This window comes from Sphaerodactylus townsendi, linkage group LG04, assembly GCF_021028975.2.
Source record: "Sphaerodactylus townsendi isolate TG3544 linkage group LG04, MPM_Stown_v2.3, whole genome shotgun sequence".
Classification (NCBI taxonomy): domain Eukaryota; kingdom Metazoa; phylum Chordata; class Lepidosauria; order Squamata; family Sphaerodactylidae; genus Sphaerodactylus; species Sphaerodactylus townsendi.
The window spans coordinates 44020375-44039198 of NC_059428.1; the positions used below are offsets into that span (position 1 = coordinate 44020375).

Genomic DNA, 18824 nt, shown 5'->3' on the forward strand with positions numbered 1-18824 from the left:
GCAAAATAACTGCATAATGCTAAACTTTCTGCTATCCAATAATTCAGTAGCTATTCAGATGTTTTACTGCCACCTGTTGAAGAATATGTTCTGTTCCCTTGAATAGATAAATTGACTGAGACTCTGAGAAAATACAGCTTTAACTGGAATTAGCCAACAGTATTTTTCTCTTCTGTCTAAATAAAGCTTTAAAATCTGTCCTGATGGTGCTGATTTGTTTCTGCTTTCCTCCCATCCCACTTAACAGATTTGGATTTGTCCCTTATTCCCAGTGGAACAGTTACTAAACAGATTGGAGAGGCACTACCAGTGTCCTGTACAGTTTCTTCTAGCAGAAATGCCACTTTGTTTTGGCTAAAGGTAAAGAATGTTTAATTCGGTTGTTGTTACCTGTTAACACATTTATGCCTCTTGATAGCTCATCAGTCGCATATCTACAACGGGGCAGGGATGCCGTGCCCCATGCGCATGCAGTTGGGGTCACATGGGGGATGGAAAATCATGCCCTCTCCCCTTCCTCCTCACCCTGGTTAGCCAGGCCAGCAGAAGTCGCTGCTAGTCATCCCTGCCTGGCCCTGCCCCACCAGCCAGGCCCTGCGTCCTGGAGCAGCCTGGTGGGGCCAGGCAGTGGGGCTGGGCTATGACCCAGCTAGGCTGCCTTTTCAGCTGACTGCTCTTTGCAGCTGGCTGAACTAAGGTAAGGAGGGGGCTGTGGGGGTAGGGCCCGGGCACCATTTTGCCCCAGGCACCATTTTCCCCCTACACTCCTACAGGTCATCATTTGTGTTTATTCAGGCTTTAAAAGATTAAGTAACAGTATTTATTCAAGGGATATAATTAAATTTTACTGGGCAGTATAAAATCCAAACTCTATTCAACAAAGCTTTGGTATGCATATTTACTGCCCAGCAACATCCAGGAACAAAGCATGTACAGAGAACTGAGGGAAAGATGAAGAAGCAGAATAAATGCCAATGTGATTCTCATTTTCTTTAATGCCCAAATACTAGAGGACAAAAGATCTGTGCTTCTTTATAGCTCTGAGAAACACATACATATAAAATCAGGCATGTTTCTTTAAACTCTCTTTTACCAGTCATTATTTCTGAGTATCATGTAAATACCCATAAAGAAAAAACATAACCGTGATTACTCCTTCATATATCACCACTGTGAATCAGGTTCTACATAATTAATATTGCATGCAGACAAGGACTGCCTTATTGATAACAAATGAGGAACAGAAGTTAGAACACTTATTTATTTATTTATTTATTTATTTATTTATTTATTTATTTATTTATTTATTTGCATCCCACTGTGCTTCCCATGGGAGACCTAAAATAGTTTAAATGGTTCTCCTCTGTTTTATCCTCTCTATTTAACCTGATCCTGTGAAAACTACTACAGGTAGGTTAGGCTGAGAGTATATAATAGACCCAAGGTCACACAGCAAGCTTCCATGGCAGAGTAGGGATTTGAATCTGGGTTTCCCAGATCCTATTCTGACACTTTAATAATGACACAAGCTTAGCTCCCATTGCAGATAACTCGGGGTGGGGGGGTGGGGATCTGGAGGTAATCTGAGCCAGGGAATTCCAATTCCGTTCATTTTTGGTTCTGAAGTTCCCACAATCATTGTGAAGCCAGTGGCCCATTTTGAGATTTCTAGTTTTGTTTTCCGGTGATTCACAAATGAGCAGACTGGTAGACATGGAAATCTATTTTTATTTAAAGCCCATTGTGGGGAGATTCAGTGGGCCCTAGCAAAGGGTGGGGGAGTAGGCATCTCCTCAGCAATGAGCTGTACTAAAGGTGTAGCAGCCCCCACCCCTTACACCCAGAGCAAGACTTGCAATGTACTTGGTCCTGGGTCTGTGAATGGGAGGTGGGAGAGGTAAAAAAGGGTTGAGTTGGGATAGGTGGGAGGGTGAAGATTGGGGAGGATGGGGAAGGTGTGGCTTGGGTGGAGGGAGTTTTGAAAAGTTAGGCATGGGGTGAAGGGAGGGTGACAGGGTGAGGCTTAGCAAGGGGAGGGTGGCAAGGGGAGGCTTGGGTGGGGGAAGGGGGGAAGGTGAAACTTGGGGGTGGAAAGGCATGGAGGATGGTCATAAGGAGAGGTTTGGAATGGGGAGTCTTGGTCATAAGGAGAGGATGGACATAAGGAGAGGTGGAATGGGGAGGCTTGAGGTGGGGCAGAGTTATAAGGTGAGGTGGAAGGAGGGTGAAAATGTAAGATTTGGGGTGGGGAGGGTGGCAAGGGGAGGCTTGGGGTGATGGAAAAGTGGAATTGGGAGTCTTGCAATAGGGGAGAATTACAGTGTGCGATTTGGAGTGTGGGGAGGGTTGTAAAGTGTGGCTTGGGGACGGGGTGGTAGAGGTTGAGGATGAGTATTGGGATGGTGTAAGGTAGAACAGTGAGATTTGGGGTGGGGTAAGGGGGAATGGGGATTGTTGGGCTGATGGAGGCAGTAGGGGTTTTCTAGGCCTGGAGAGCAGTGGGTGCTCAGGTGTCATTGCTCCGGCTTCTGGGTCTATTAAAGTGGGAGGAGGCGGGAGGGCTCTGTGGCCTGGGGGCACCCTTTTGGGGTGGGTGGAAATCAGGGTGGCATTTGAGGGCCCTGGGAGTAGCAGTCACCCAGATGCCACTGCTCCAAGGATTAGGGCAGACTGTTATAGTGGGGAGAGGTGGGAGGTATACTTCCAGCCTTGGGAGTAATGGGTGGTCAGGTGCTGCTGCTCCACAGCCCCTAGGAGGGAGCAACAGGCATTTAGGCACTGCTGCTGCTGGCCTGGAGGCAGTTTGTTGGGCTTGGGGAGGAAGCCTTCTGCCAAGCCAGGGAGCAGTGGGCGGTGAGGCACTGCTGCTCTGTGGGAGGTGGGGAGATGTGGGAGGCCTTCTGCAGGTTTGGGAGCAGTGGACGGCAAGGTGTCACTGCTCTGTGATGGCTTGTTGGGGTGAAGGGAAATGGGAGGGCTTCTTCAGGCCCCGGGCGTAGTAGATGCCAAGGCACCACTGTTCCACCAGCTGGGGTTGGGCTGTTGGGGTGGTAGGAAGGCAGGAGGGCTTCTGTGAGCCCGTGAAGCAGCAGGCGCTAAGGCGCAGCTGTTCTGCCAGCTGGGATGGAGTGTTGGGGTATGCTGCTGGGTCAGGTGAAGGTAGGCAGGGGAGGAAATGAATTGTCACCTGCCTGTGGTTCATCATCAAGACTTTGCATCGCTTAGCATTTTATTGGTTAGGATGTGTGGTAACAGCAAAGTAATTTGTTATGTCATTTGATTTGAATCAGGATCATATGGGGAGCCCATAGTGGCTCTCAGCAGAACTGCTGCGCCTTACCACCTGCTGCTTCACAGGCCCAAATAAGCCCTCCTGATTTTATCTTTCTTTAATAAAACACTGCACAGTCAAATAAGCATAACTAATTTGAACTACCTTTACTAATCCAGGCACATGGAGACAATAATGTATGCTTTGAATGGGCAGCTGCAATTGTAATTAAGAATGATTAACAGGTTGGATTCTGAAGTCATCAATAGCTGCTATCTCACAACATCCCACCCTGTTTTCCTATGGTCAAAAAAATGTAAATCAATTAACCACTAAAAACAATTAACCTTTTGTGACCTACATGTGACATGATTAAATGAGTATATTTTTCTACAATATTGTTAAACATAAATGATTTAATGTATAGATTTAAAAAAAAATATTACCCATTTGAATAAAGATCAGTGGAGTCAATATACCTTTTATTGACACTGAAATAATCACAGAAATAGGATTTATACCAAGTATATAACCAGCTTTTTCCATACACTTCAGTAACTTCCCCAAATCCTTAACTTTTCAAATCCTGAATTCATACAGAGTGCATAGAGTTGCTCTGAGGAGAAAAGCTTGTCTAGGGAAGAGTGAATCCATCTATTCAGCTTCACTCCTTGGTCCTGTCAAAGAATGATTAAAATATAACAGTATCCTGATCTAGGCCATGACGGTAGCATATCAGGAGTTTATGGAGGAAGCTCTGCAGATTTTTAAAAATTGCTCTTTTGTCCTGAGGTCAAATGGGTCATTGTCTGAGATTGGGGAGGCAGTTGTGCATTTTTATCTTCTTTAGTTTGCAAGAAGAAAGTGGTGTTAGTGCAAAATCCCACTAGATATGTGAAGGCCTTTGTGGGCATGACAGAATTTTTTTTTGCCATTGTTCCATGGGTCTGCACACCTGCAAACTAGTGAAAAGAGAAACTATGAGCTGCTGATAGAAAGAAAGCTGGATGAGATGTTAGCTGAACACTTTTGTACAAGAAGGTGCCAACACACCTCTGTTTTTGTGTAGATGAACAGATGGACGAATAATAGTTTTTTTTCCTTTAGGATAACTTTTTAAAATATAAAAATAAAGTAGCTGCAAATCAGTTGATGTCACTGAAGTCTTTTTACAAAACTTATAAGCTACCCTGTTTAAAGTTGTGGATGTTCTTAATGTTTACTTGCTACTTTTTATCAGGACAATACCAGAATGCGGTCAAGTCCATCTTTTTCAAATTTACAGTATAAGGATGCAGGAAATTATATCTGTGAGACTACCTTACAGGAAATTGAAGGGTTAAAGAAGAGTCAAATACTTACACTGATAGTAGAAGGTAAAGTGATGTCAATGCTATAATGTCCATATTTCTGTTAAAACTGCAGAGGAGAACCTCACATGCTTTTGATCAGGCATATTGTTTTCAATTCAATGTATTTATTGGCCCTTTTTATTCTGAGTATATAAGTACATTCTTCTTAAATATTAGTTTTAACTCATTGTTTTATACTTGTTAATTATGATTAATCTCTGATAGTGAAAAAAATAAGTAGGATATAAATTTAGAAAATAAATACGCAGCTTTCTTCTTTGATAATTTCCCCCCTTAGGAAAACCTCAGATCAAAATGTCAAAGAGAACGAGCTCAGATGGAACATTTAAAACAATATCGTGTCATGTGGAAGGTTATCCCAAACCAGCAGTACAATGGACAGCCACTGGCATTGGAACCCTTAATAATAAAGCAAGTAATTTTATTATTACTTTCCAATTATTATTTTCAAATACCTTCCAATTCCAATTGGAAAGCAATCATCTTGAATATGTAGTTATAAGGCTTGCCCCCCTCTCACACACACCATTAGCAATACTGGTTTCTCTATTTGCGACCTTTGATACAGCTGAGTTTTGCACTGGAGTGATACTGGCCTTCATTTATATCTCTGAATAACTAGCAGTAATTCCTTGCAAGAGACAGAGAATATTTAAATGTATTTTGAGCAATAAAACATAAGCCTAAGAGTCCAACCCATTGTGGGGAGGTGGCAGAGAGTTGTGGAAATGACACAAGGGCCCACCAGCATGGATGCCTGGTACACAGGGAGCGGCACTAATGCCAGCAATGGGATGCTGCATGGGTCCAGAAACTTCCAGTGCACTGGTGCTCCTCTGGCACAGAACCCTCGGCCAGTTCTGAGGCAGGTGTTCTGTGGGAATTCCCAGAGCCAGAACTGACTTTAGTCAGATTTCTATGAACTTTCAGCCTGGGAATGTCTGCTTTGGCTGGTGTAGACTCATTCCAGCTAAAAGTATGTTGTAGACAATTGAGCTTCATAGAGGGTTTGCAGAGCAGCTGGGGGTTTCTACTATTTGTCTTGCTTCCCACTCAGTCTGAAATACCTTTGGCAATTTCTCCGGCTGCCACAAAACTGCCCCCAGCCCCCGGTGGAATACACTGTTCTTTCTATAATATTGTTTAATTTTGTTTTCCAGACAGAAGAGACTAAATATGTCGATGGAAAATTTTCCAGTAAAATTAAGATTGCACCTGAAGAAAATGTAACTTTAACATGTATTGCAGAAAATCAGCTAGAAAGAACCATAACATCTTTGAATGTATCTGCTAGTAAGTATTTTTTAAAAAGAAAGGCAATTCTTTCTTGTTTCCATCTACTTTCACACAAAATATTCATAACTGGGTTTTTTTTCATGTGTAGCTCTGTGCCAGAATGTTGTTTTTGCAAGTTGCTTTATTGTATGTGCATAGACTTGGGGAAGAAGTGAGCAAACACTTAGCAACTCAGAGCTGAGTTGCCATGGTAAATTCTGGCACTTGCTCCTTTTGTTTTGGAAGATTGCCAAAAATGTGAAATGAGTTTGGCTGTACTAACACACTTCTAGATGATAAGTGTTCATGCCAAGGAATCCATGTGTGTCTAACTATCTCACAGTGGAATCCTAAGTAGAGTTAGAGTTTTCTAGGTCTACTGAAGGCAACAAACTTAAACTGGTATAATTTTGTTTTGGATTATACTGCTAGTCATTCATACAAGACTGCTGTACTTTTTTTATCATTGTTACTCTTATAACCTTGTAATTTGGCAATTACCCATATCTTCTGGGGCAAGACCAAATTAACATTTTAACTGCAATCATCGATAGAAGTGTTTTTGTGTGGATAACATTTTCTACAGCAATTTTGGTCACATCTGTCTGACAGCCTTCTGCTGACTATCAGCTTGTTGTCAGATATATTTTCTCAGAAATAAATCCTATTGAGTTTAATGGGTCTTACTTCCTAAGCAGTGTATATATAATGCCAACATACCTCTGCAAAAAACAAAGTCATTATAACACCTTTTTATAGTGGCCAACCAAAACTGCTGAAAACATTGTGCGAGCTTTTGAGCTCATCCAAACTCTTTGGCTGTTTCTGCATGGGCCCTGGGAGTGCGGGAGCACTGGTATACATGACCCCAGTGCCGGCCTGGGGCTGTTCGCACAGTTGTGTGCTTGGCAGCCCTGGGACTCCCACGCCCCCGCAGCAGCACCTCTGCATGAGGCGTGCCACTTTTGTTTTTAAAACTTACCCCGTCTTCCTGCATCGTTCCGTCAGGATGAAGGGACATGCCCCCGTGGCCCTGGCAATGCCTCGGAAAGCAGGAGGTGTGTCCCCTCGTCTCCATGAAGCGATGCAGGAAGAGGGGATAAGTTTTAATAACAAAAGTGGAGGTCGGAAAAACAGCGCCTTCCACCCAGTGCCGTTTGCTCGGCTCCAGGTGGAAGCTGCTGTTTTCTAAAAGCCTCACTCATTGAGCAAGGCAGCAAAACACCAATGGGGCGGGAGAGCAGCACTGCCTCGATTTGGAGGAGGCAGCCGTGCGCAATTCCCCCTGCCCAACGGCATTTTTACCGGGATGACACTGGTGATTTTGGCCCATGCAGAAATGGCCTTCATCAGACTAGATATTAAAAAATAAAACACTTTTTGAATGGAGGAAAAATGGATATGTTTAAAGTCATGTTCTTAAGATATCCATGCCAGCAAAAGGTACAGACCTTTTGCTGTCTAGGTTTTGAATTGCTGTTAGTGTTAAAGTTACAATATTTGCATGCTAGGAAGAAAACACTGATTCCATGTTGAAGCTGAAATGGAATATCATTGACTAGCTGTACACTGTTGTAGCTCCAGGTGGTTCCTGTAGTATTGAGAAACGCCATTAAAAAAAAAAAGGAACGTTCATAACACTTGCAGCTGAACCACAGACCCACAGAGAAGAATGTAATCTCTGTCCTCTGAGTGACCAGTTCATCCAGTTTGCACATGTACATTAGATATAATCAGGCACACCTTCTTTTCTGGATATACAAGACACAATGGAAAATCATTATTATCAAAAGCATAAATAATTTGGCATTCAGCTCAAAATAAGTGTCTTGCAGGTTGTTACAGCATTCCTCATAAAGGACAGATCCAGCAACCTGTTTCACCTTGAAAGACGTTGCCTTGAAGTCATCTAGTCTGATGTTGCACTTGACTTGAGGATAGCACCAATATTTTGATTTGACCTTGTGGGAGTGTATATTTATAAGCCATTTAGAACCTAAGTCACATAGATCCTTTCCATTGAAAAAGCAGAAATGGTCCCAAATCCCACTTTTAACGAAACTCTCGCAAACACCTTTTCAGTGTCAAATGTCTCACATCCTGGTTACATGTATTAGAAGATAAGGACAAGAGCCTTGTTGTTTTGCTAGTTATACTTTTGGTAACTTCTGAAAACAATTGAACTATCAGAAAATAGTCTTGAATAGAAGATGTCCTTAATTACATTATGAAAAAAATCCATCAAATGCCTTAAACAACCATATGTCTGTCACAATTATAATGAGTGACAACAGGGAGAATTATTGTAGGTTCACAGGTACAAAATGTAGTGCTTTGATTATTTAGAAAATTCAGTACTCTATCAAAAAAACAACAACACTCAATTGGATGGAAGATGCGAGGACAGAACATAAATATGTATCTGTACACAATAGACAGTTTGCTTATAAGAAAAAAAACATCCAGAGGATAATTCATCTTATTTGGAAATTTGAACAAGGGAGCTTTATTTTTAATACTAAAGATAATATCATAGTATCTACTTTCAAGCCCCCCCTCCTTCTCTGTCTGCCCTGTTGTGATTGCATCATAGATTACATGAACATTCATCATGAATTATGTAGTACCCTTCTCACACTGTTTTATAGTCTCCAGCTCGTGCACTGATAAAAAAAAAAGTTTGCCTGAATTCACCCAAGGGTGCTAAAGTGTAATCAACTCTGTCTACAATAATAAAGTGAGGAAAAGTCACCATACAGGAAGGGTAACACATAAATATTTCTTCTGACTTAGCATTTATAAGATCAAACTTGCCATTTTTGGAATAAAGCTCTTTCATATGATACATTATAGATATAAAGTAAGGATTGCTGCCTAAAGAAATGAGATTAATCATTTTGTTGTGTGACTGATGCTGCATTAAGTATGAACGCTTCAGTCCCAGCTGAAAAATAGATCTTTTTATTGTTAAATATCACAGGAGATTGAAACTTTTGAAGGTGACTTTCATATAGCAGTGCTTTTTTTCATGACTTTTTTTCCCTTTTCAGTAAACTTTCCAGAATATGATGAACCAGATGAAAGAAATAGTAAGTACCATTTAAAAAAAAAACATATTTAGCAGTTAGATTAAAGGTGTTTTATGCATTTTTCTCACCCTTAGGATAGAGTTTAAACATTGCATATAGGCTAACCTGTTATCTTTTAAAAATAACAACTGTTCTGTAAGTTATGCAAAATCGTGTTTATGAAAGAACATCAGGTTGAGGTTATTTAATAATTGCTCTAGAACTAAGAGAGTGAACATGTCAAGTCATTTACTGCAATAGCAAATGAGTCTTTGCTGTTACTAGGGCCCTTTCCACACAGCAAATGTATAGCACGTTGCAGTCGGGATAAAGTAACCCGCTTTCCTGTTTTCACGTTTGGATGAATCCGTGCAGGCAGCGATTGGAGCCCACGGAAACAATGCGGGTTGCTGTCGCGCCTTCGTACGGAGGTGCGTCTATTTTTTTTATTTCCCTCCCACCGATGCGTAGCTACGCAGGCATGCACAAATGAACCCCCACAGCCATGTTGACGTCTCACGATACCACAATACTGCATAGCTACACAGGTGTAAGCCATGACATTTAAAAAAACGGAAAGCACAGCCAAATAAAGTGCCTCTGCCCAGCTGTTCCTCGCAAGCGGCTGCAACTCAGGATTTTTCAAAAGACTCACAAATAGCAGCATTCTCAAAAAACTCAGTTTGGGAAAAATAACATGGGGCAGACTCACTTGAGGGGCAGGATTCATGCGAAGTGCTCCCCCCCCGGCAAAAAAACGGATTTTTTACCATTCGAACCCATGTTTAATGGCCTATGCAGAGGGGACCTAGCTCTGGAGTAAAGAGCAGTTGTTTTCAAATGTTATGACAATTAGAGACCATGGCAATTAGAAACCAAGATTAAATAAGAATCAGAATGCCTCTTGCCTTGAAAACCCTATGGAGTCGTGATAAATCAGCTGTGACTTGAGAGCTAATTGGAAGCTTGGGAGCCACCTCTCTGTTCAACATGCCCCCTGTGGAACTTCTGAGCACTACTCTTCAGTATTGTACCTGTCCTATGTTTCTGGAGAGTGGGCTAGGACATTGCCTGGTGAGGCTTGTAATTGGCAGACACTTCTGGACCTGAAACAGCTGCTGCTGAGGGTATTGGAATATATATTATGCAATCCTTATGCCAGGGATGGAAATAAAAAAACCATCCTCTACAACAATCCTCTGTTGTTTTGTGAAGCCTCTGTAGTCTCATCCTAGCACCTGAGTAGCTGCCTATTGAGGAGGGGATAAAAACCACCACTATCACCATTGCAGTGACCCAGAAAAAAGAGGAAGCTTGGTTGTAGCAGGATGGCTTTTGTTCCCTTGCTCTGCTCTGGATGCCTTGGCAGTCTCTCTCTCTCTCCCTTTCTCTCTGCTATGCCTCATATGGGAAGGCAGAGGTGGGTAGGAACAAAGAGAACAAAAACGGGGAGAAAAGTAAAAGGCACACAGGCTTCTTGCAAGGAGATACTTCTCTCAGCAGTACTGGATGGCTCCAGGAGTAGGAAGTCAGAGCACTCTTTACTTCCCCTGCTGTCTTCTTGCTTCCTCCCAGACACAAAGCAGAATAGTCTTGGACGTCTTGCTGCACCCTGAGCCTTTTTGCAGGGGGAGAGAGTTAAGGAAATAAAAGGTGTTGAAGCCTTCCACTGGAGGAGCCTGCTCTAAGCCAGCCAGCAACTCTCACTGGATGCCTTTCTTTGTAAAGCTTATGTTCTGACCTAAACAAGTTTACCTACAAACTGTGGAATACATATCTTTGGATTAGGGATTGCAACCAATTAAACCATGTCAAAACCATTTAATGTATGTGTTTTCACAGTGCTATATTCTTGATGGACTTTGTTGTTTAAAAATAGTTTGAGATATGTATTATCTGTATACAGTTTTCTATACTTTGGGCAAATCACTCCTTTGTTTTCTTCTTTTGTCTTAGATAATAATAGAGAAAATGTTAATGACCAGGCAAAACTAATAGTGGGAATCGTGGTTGGTCTTCTTCTAGCAGCTCTGGTTGCTGGTGTTGCTTACTGGCTATACGTGAAGAAATCAAAGTAAGACTTGACTGATAAAATTGCTAACGTTTTATACTCACCCAATTTACATAGTATTCTGAAAATCTAGGTTGCAATTAAATACTTTCACCCAGTCTAAAGTCCCATGTATTTTCACTGTTCACATAAAGCTGTCAAGAAAAATTAGTATATTCAAGAAAACATCAACAATAAGCTGTGAACTAAACTCCATCTCTAGTGAATCCAGTATTTGGAATAAGTTAATACCCCTATTAACCAGTTTACAAAATGGCAGCCCATTTATTTTCACATCTGTTAGGTATCCAACCAATCTCCGTTGTGTTTCCACAGCCTCTTATCTGCACAGTCTCTCCCTGAGTTCTATTTCTTGATCATATTAGAGTATGGCAGAATTCTGGGAACCAGTTTTATGTAGCAAATATTGTTTTAATGAACCAGTATTTCCTTAAAGATAATACACCTGTGGATTTTAACAAATTTCTGTCAAATGATTGAAAGTAAAGAATAGTTACACTGTATTATTGTTGAAAATGTCCTTTGTACAGTGACACTCATTACATTTCCTGAAATTAATAGTTGTCAATATGAAGAGTCTCTCTATGGGCTATAATTAATCATCATGTGAATGGGTTATCCTCAGCTTTCATCACCTATCCTAAATTGAGCCTGAGTATACAAGAATTCATTAGAGGTACCAGGTTTACAGCTTGCATATCACTCTCTTTACTGTTAAGGAGTCAGCAAACAAGATGCAGATATTTGGTTGTTCACTTTTTCTGTAAAAAGTGCTATATTAAAATGGTGCTATATTCAGATAATAGACTGTAGTACTCTCAATTATTGTAATTTCAATATAGTTGTCTTTCCCCACTGAAAAATGAGAACTTGTACTGTTTGTGGCTAATTATCAATTTTCAAAGAATGTTAGTAGAATATGTTATATCCGCTTGCTTGTAATCTGAGTCTTTCACTAGAGGTTTTATTGCATCATGAAGTGCTCTTACCTACTGTAAGTAGTAGGCAGTTTGTAAAATGTCCTGTTGAAGAATGATGGATTTTGCTTTTTACCTATTGTAGGAATGCCAGCATTATGCCAGACATAAAGCTATCTCAAATTATAGTGACTTTACTTTTAAATCAAAAAAACTGAACAAAAGGGGATGGAAAACAAAAAAAAATCACTGGATTTTTTCCTCTCTTAATCCAGTACTAATTACCCCTGCTTTGGGAACTTCTACAGGATACAGACAACCCTTATATAGGATGGTCTGCAAAGAGAAGTTCACACTTTTGATCCTTTTCCCCAAAGTTGGTTCCTCTAGTTATTCAGCATGTCTTTTATAGTGGTTAGCCCGCTGTACCAAGCCTGTTCGTTACAATGTATACGGTAGCTTCCATTACTATATTATCTTTGGGTCTTGTTCTTCTTCAATAAACGAGAAGAAAGCAGGAAGGGACCCAAAGATGCTCCTTCCCACCTTTTACTCTACCTACTGTTAGTGTCCTTTCTTCATCTTCTTTTACAAACTCTTTCCCCACTCCATTCTAAATCATATTCAGATAATTTCTTACAGCCAACAGGTGGATATCCAATGGATCTGCTAGTGAAAAGCACAGTGTAAGACAGTGTAGAGTGGCTATACTCTTAGATATTTTTTCCTGATTTTAATCTAACAAAATTCACTTCATTAAGTGATTCACAACTTTATGTTGCTTTTGTGTGCCTATTTGGTTCTCTTCAGATGTTTCAGCCCAGCTCAGTTATAACATATGTTCATACTCATAGAGATGACTCTTACTTATCTCAGTTTTACTTATCCACAACTGAAATCAGTTCTAGCTGTGGTTTTCAGGCATTGAGATTAGGTCTTCCTATTTTTGTCTGGCTACAGTCAGATTCTTTTATCCAGTAATATGTGCTTTTTCCAGGTTCACTTTTATGGAGTAGTTTTCATAGTTAGCTGTTGAAATAGCCAAACTGCAAATAGTTTTTTTCTATTGCTTTAATTTGCCATTTTATCTCTGACCCACTCTCTTTGCCTGATTCTTAATTTGATCAGAGCCTGTGACAAGGAGTATGTGAGCAACATATGTGAGTATAGTAACTGTGGTTGAATATGACAATGGGTAGGATTATAACCCCTTGGTGGCTTCCTCTTTGAGCTTCTTGCTCCTTCTCATCTGCTCTGCTAGAAATTTTTCATTCCCAGCAACAGGCAACTGGAGGATTTGTATGAATCTTTGGACTGGATTGCTCAAAATGGATTCTGCAGCAAGATATCACCATATCCTCATACATAACAAAAGGGAAAGTAGGGGAAAAGGAAAACTTTGGAAGTAGGAAGGAAATTAAAAAGTTTTGCAGGTCTTCCCAGCAGTAAACTGGTTTACTTTGCATTCCAGAAATACTTTTTCTTTTCCTACTCGACCTGAAGCTCAACCACAGTAAGTTCAAAATTCTGGCTTTCTCTGTTGTCCCCCTGCTGCAGTTTATCCTGCATCTTCTTGCTTTGTAACACAACAATGTGTGCCAGTTTTACCAATAGCTGGAGGACAACCCAGTTTGCTAATTGCTAGTCAAAGTGGCTTGCAGCAGTAGAAATGCACCCCTTCATCTTTTTTGCTGCATATTCCTGTGTAAAAATGTATTCCCTAAAGACTCCTTCCTCTCATACCTTGAATGGCTATAGTTCCTCCTGTCTTGAGATCCTACTGTTTAATTTCAGAAATACATTACTATAATTCTTGTCTAGGCCTAGTGTCAGATACGTAAGCTACAGGTACCCTACAGGAGGGTACCTCAACCTTGTTTAGTCATTAGGACTTTGCGAATTGTAATTTTTTTGAATGCAAAATGATTGCAAACTTAAATTGTTGGAAGGTTCCAAATCCAAGTGACGATGAACACATCTACTTCTAAATGCTTGTTTTGTACAAATACAAAAGTGCTGCATCCTAAACTATTCTGAAGCACCCCTGTCCTGAAAAGATGGACCAGATCTGAAACAAGAAATGTTTCCTGCATGTCCTTGGGATATGGTTTGAAACCCAGAGTCATAAGAAAGTTTGCATATGGTTTAAGTCAGGGATCTGCAACCTGCGGCTCTCCAGATGTTCATGGACTACATTCCCATCAGACCCCTGGTTTAAGATATTCGCCCTGTACAAATTCAGTGCGAAGAACCATAAGTTCAAAAAATAAGCACAAGGAAAACCACTGGTTGTTGTAGAAATACAAGGAAAATAAGCACAAGGAAAACCTTGTTGTTGTAGAAATACTGCAGGGGGACTTACAGGATCTGCCAACCCATTTCTTCTCTTTTGTGCTATCTTTCAGCCACATCTTCCAAAATCTTTTTTTTTTAACTGTATGTAACCACCCTGTCTCCAATCTGTTACCTACTTTGTTAGGCGTACCTATCTGGGTTCCATTACAGACCAATTCCAAGTAGAAAAGGTTAAGCTTAGTTAACTCCTATCGCTAAAATGGTTTCCAGTGGTTAGCAACATTGAAGACTGTGTTTGGCATGATTGACTATAAGTCTGAAAATAGTGCATTATCGGTAGGTCAGTATCATAAAAGAGCGGGAACAGCTATTTTTTTTAAAAAAAATTATATTATGAAGGTAGTAGTCCTTAGACATGTTTTATTGGAAACAATTCGTTGTTAAATGATAAATAATTGTTGTATAATACTCATCTAAATAAAAACCAAGCTGAATTATCTATGCTGGTGATCATCTGTGCTCAGTGTAAAGCACAGATTATATTTGTGCATTATATTTGTGAAAACAGAGATGCAAATAGTTGGGAACATATTTGATAAAATAAGAATTTCAATAAAACTAATGCCCATAAAACTGAATGCTTCCTTTTTACAAATTTCTTACCAACATATTATATGTTCCCCCATCATAAATATCAGAATCCACAGATCACCCTCAAGCAGTTTTTGAAACCCAGTTGAACAAATTATTCACATAATCTCTGTCCCCAAAGGGATGTCAGCGGAGAGTCTGAGAAGGATGCAGCACAGAACGTTCAAAACCTCCCGAGGCAAGAAAGTTACTTTCTTATGTGTGTTGTGGTTTTGTAGATTCCTCTATTGTCTTGTCATCCCTGTAACATGATTTTTAGTTATATAAACAAATGTTACAGATTTCCACAAAAACATGTTGGGTTTTTTTATTGCTCATGGAACTTATCTTTCCCACCTCCTCCTTCCTGACTAAGGTGCCCCTTGAAACAATGCTCCCTTCACCTTAGGAGGCTTTCAGAAACAATGTATTGTCAAAGGCTTTCACAGCCGGAATCACTGGGGTGCTGTCTGGTTTCCGGGCTGAATGGCCGTGTTCTAGCAGCATTCTCTCCTGACGTTTCGCCTGCATCTGTGGCTGGCATCTTCAGAGGATCTGATACCGTGTTTCCCCGAAAATAAGACAGTGTCTTATATTAATTTTTGCTCCCAAAGATGCGCTATGTCTTATTTTCAGGGGATGTCTTATTTTTCTGTGTTCTGTTCGTCAGGCATGCTTCGAAACAAAAACTTTGCTACGGCTTACTTTTGGGGGATGCCTTATATTTCGCACTTCAGCAAAACCTCTAGTACGTGTTATTTTCAGGGGATGTCTTATATTCGGGAAAACAGGGTAGTAGGAATGGAAAGCAAGTGGAGTATTTCCATTCCTACTATCAGATCCTCTGAAGATGCCAGCTACAGATGCAGGCGAAACATCAGGAGAGAATGCTGCTAGAACACAGCCATACAGCCCGGAAACCAGACAGCACCCCACTTTCAGAAACAGTTTTAAGAAATGCAGAATTTTTATCTGGATTTGTTTGTACAAATTGATTTACAAATTTTATCATCTTTAGCTGAAAGGCACTGGATATAGGTTATGACTGAAGAGGAACTGGGGTGACTTTCAAATGCCTGAAACGCAAAAGTCCACAGTTTGGCTAGAAATAGGAACTGTATATATATTTTTGATGGAGTGCACTTAAAGTTCTTGGAAACATTCTGCAAGCATCTGTAATCATCCACAGAGTTGTTGACTAGCACAGAAAAATTAAAATTGTCAGGTTATATTTTTCTGTTCTTGGTTCATCAGGTGGTGTGTTCATTTATTTTCTAGTAGAGGGTTTTCCCTCGTAACTGGGATTTCAACTGATCTCAAAGTGACAGAGATTCATTCATCTGCATAAAAATTACCACTTTGGAAGGTGGATTCTGTGGCATTATGCTGTGCTGAGGTCCCTGTAGCCCCCAAATTCTGCCTTCCTCAGGCTTCACCCACAAAATCATTAGGTATTTCCCAACCTGAAGATGGTAGCCCTAGCTACAGATACAAACAATACTGAATAAGCTGTTTGTTCCCAGAGCGATGTTGTCACATAAGAAACTAAAAAGCCATGATATGCTTCAGTAATATCTTTGGCATTTCACTTATATTTCCTTATAACAACTCATTTTTAAGTCATGTGTAGTATATCCTAATTGATCGTCCAACATTAGAGAGAGGAGACAGAGCTTATTTTCTGAATGTAGAGACAGCTACCAACTTACTACATTTATTGAGATGGATTATGTTGCCATTTCTTTCCTTTGTTTTCTTTCCAAGTAGTCTCTCTCAAATTCTAAGAAAAGAAGGAGGCATTATCCACAGATATTTCTGAAGGGACATTCACCTCTCAAGTGAAGATTTCAGTTCTGTTCTGAGGTTTTTTTTTAATTGGCCATCACTTTCCATAGTAATACATGTATTAATATTTTATTTATAGAAGAGCATATCAAAATTAAGTCAACTATATGTTCATTTGTTTCATTATCTCCATTACATATATGCAGCTCCAATTTTCTTCAATTTTATTGAAGCCTAACAGCCATTCATTACCTCAGGTTGTCATTTCAGAAGTTCATTTGATTCAGTTTTAACCAGTTACATACTTGTTATTGGGGATGACAAAACAATTATATTTAGAATTAAATCTCCAGTAGCAGAACCTCAACATAGCAGAAATGCTCACAGTGTAGTAATAAAACATTGGGTATATACATGAATTCTATCCCATCCAAAAAAACAACAACACCAAAGATCCATGGAAGTAATGAAAAGGTATAATTTAAGAGGGGAAATGTTAGTCAATATAGTAGGTATTGAATCACAACTGTGATTTGGGCTCTGTACTTTCCTAACAATATGCCAGTAGCATAGGTAGTGTTGTAGTAACCTTATAATCCAGAGCTTATAGATTGAGATTTCTTATCAGTCTCTGCCAGCATGGGCTACACCACATGCTGGCAGGGGCTGATGGGAATTGTAGTCCATAACATCTGGAGTGCCAAAGGTTCGCCACCACTGGCTGTAGTGGTTATGAGTGGTGGACCCTCATGAAGCCTGCTAAGTGACCTTGGGCCAGTCACAATTCTCTCAGAACTCTCCCAACCCTTACAGGGTTTGTGATTGTAAGCCACTTTGAGACTCCTTACAATAGAGAAAAGTGGGCTATAGAAACCAACTCTTCTTTTAACATCTAGTCCCCAAGATTCTCTTTTTATTTGAAATCTCAGTATCAAAATCTGTTAGTTACATAGGGCATATAATTGATAAAAGCTGGAAGGTCTAGATACTGCACACCTGCATCATTATATTTAGATCACCTGGCATTTCAGTAAAAATCATCCAATTTTTACAGGGGAAAAAAGAAATTAGAAATTCTGGAAGTTTATACCTTATTATAGCTGATAATTCTGGATAGATTAATTGAATTTTTGTTAATGGATTATTTGATATGAACTCTCAGACATTAATGTAAAATAAACAACTCTTTAAAAAACTGGCTTGAGTATCTAACCAATTTGTTTCTTATTCTGGGCCTAAACAACCATGGAATAGCTAGTGCAGGCCTTTATTTTTAAAGAGGTGTGCTAAGAGCACAGTACAATAAATACATACATATAGGAGGCTGAAATTTTATTTCAATTGTCTGAAATTAATCCTTGCTATTTGTACTCCCTCTATCTTATTTTGCCAAAATCAGTTCTCTCCCCACCTTCTGAGAACACTTTTTGTTGTCCATTTTTGTGCGATACATGACAAAAGCATCACAGAGAGAAGCTACAAGGAACAACACTTATTCCACCATCACACTTGTATTTCTAAATGCCATGACCAAGCAACTTTGAGAAAGCAAATCTGCCATCTCTCCTTTGTGTATGATGTATGACCACACATACACAGGATCAGCACAGAAACGAACATCTGATGCTGCCCTTTTACCCAGTGGCCTACCAGGCCTAAATGGTGCCCAGGGGCATGACTGCCTCCCCATGCTCCCTGGCTCTTTGTGCCCCACTTACGGGAGCCAGCGGGGAGGGTGAGGCTAGGGGCGGCTCAGACGGGGGCTGTAGTAGCAGGCCGGCTCCTGGGCAGCCTGTGACTCTTGCCTGGACTGCCTGCTGTGGAGCCCCGCCCTCCCAGCCTCCCTGCAGACCAGGGTGCCATGGCCACCCACCCCCAAGCCCCATCCCCCCCAACTACCTGCAGGCTGGCTTCTGCCCTTCCCAAGCCTGGGAAGGGCAGGAAGCGGCCTGCAGGGAGGCCAAGGAGGGGGCAGGGCTGGGCAGTGGGCAGCTCAGGTACCCACTGTTTTGTTATGTGGGGGGTGCCTGGCACCCCCTCATGTGTTGAAACAGCATGTGCCCTTAGCAGTATGCCACTGCTTTTACCACTACAGAAAAAGGAATACTACTCCTTCTGCCCATACCTAGGGTGGTTGGA

General features: G+C 40.7%; 1 protein-coding gene across 4 annotated transcripts in view; it reads left to right on the plus strand.

Annotated features, from left to right (window-relative positions):
• ALCAM (activated leukocyte cell adhesion molecule) overlaps nt 1-18824 on the plus strand; it is a 151677-nt gene that overhangs the window by 128125 nt on the left and 4728 nt on the right. The window contains exons 9-16 of one of the 4 annotated variants that reach the window (XM_048492401.1): nt 248-360; nt 4512-4647; nt 4922-5055; nt 5805-5937; nt 8970-9008; nt 10944-11061; nt 13447-13488; nt 15043-15099. In XM_048492401.1, the coding sequence (XP_048348358.1) occupies nt 248-360; nt 4512-4647; nt 4922-5055; nt 5805-5937; nt 8970-9008; nt 10944-11061; nt 13447-13488; nt 15043-15099 (772 nt within the window). Of the gene's footprint in view, nt 1-247; nt 361-4511; nt 4648-4921; nt 5056-5804; nt 5938-8969; nt 9009-10943; nt 11062-13446; nt 13489-14968; nt 15015-15042; nt 15100-18824 lie in introns of those variants that run through there. The other 3 variants (XM_048492404.1, XM_048492402.1, XM_048492403.1) reach the window with 3 other exon arrangements.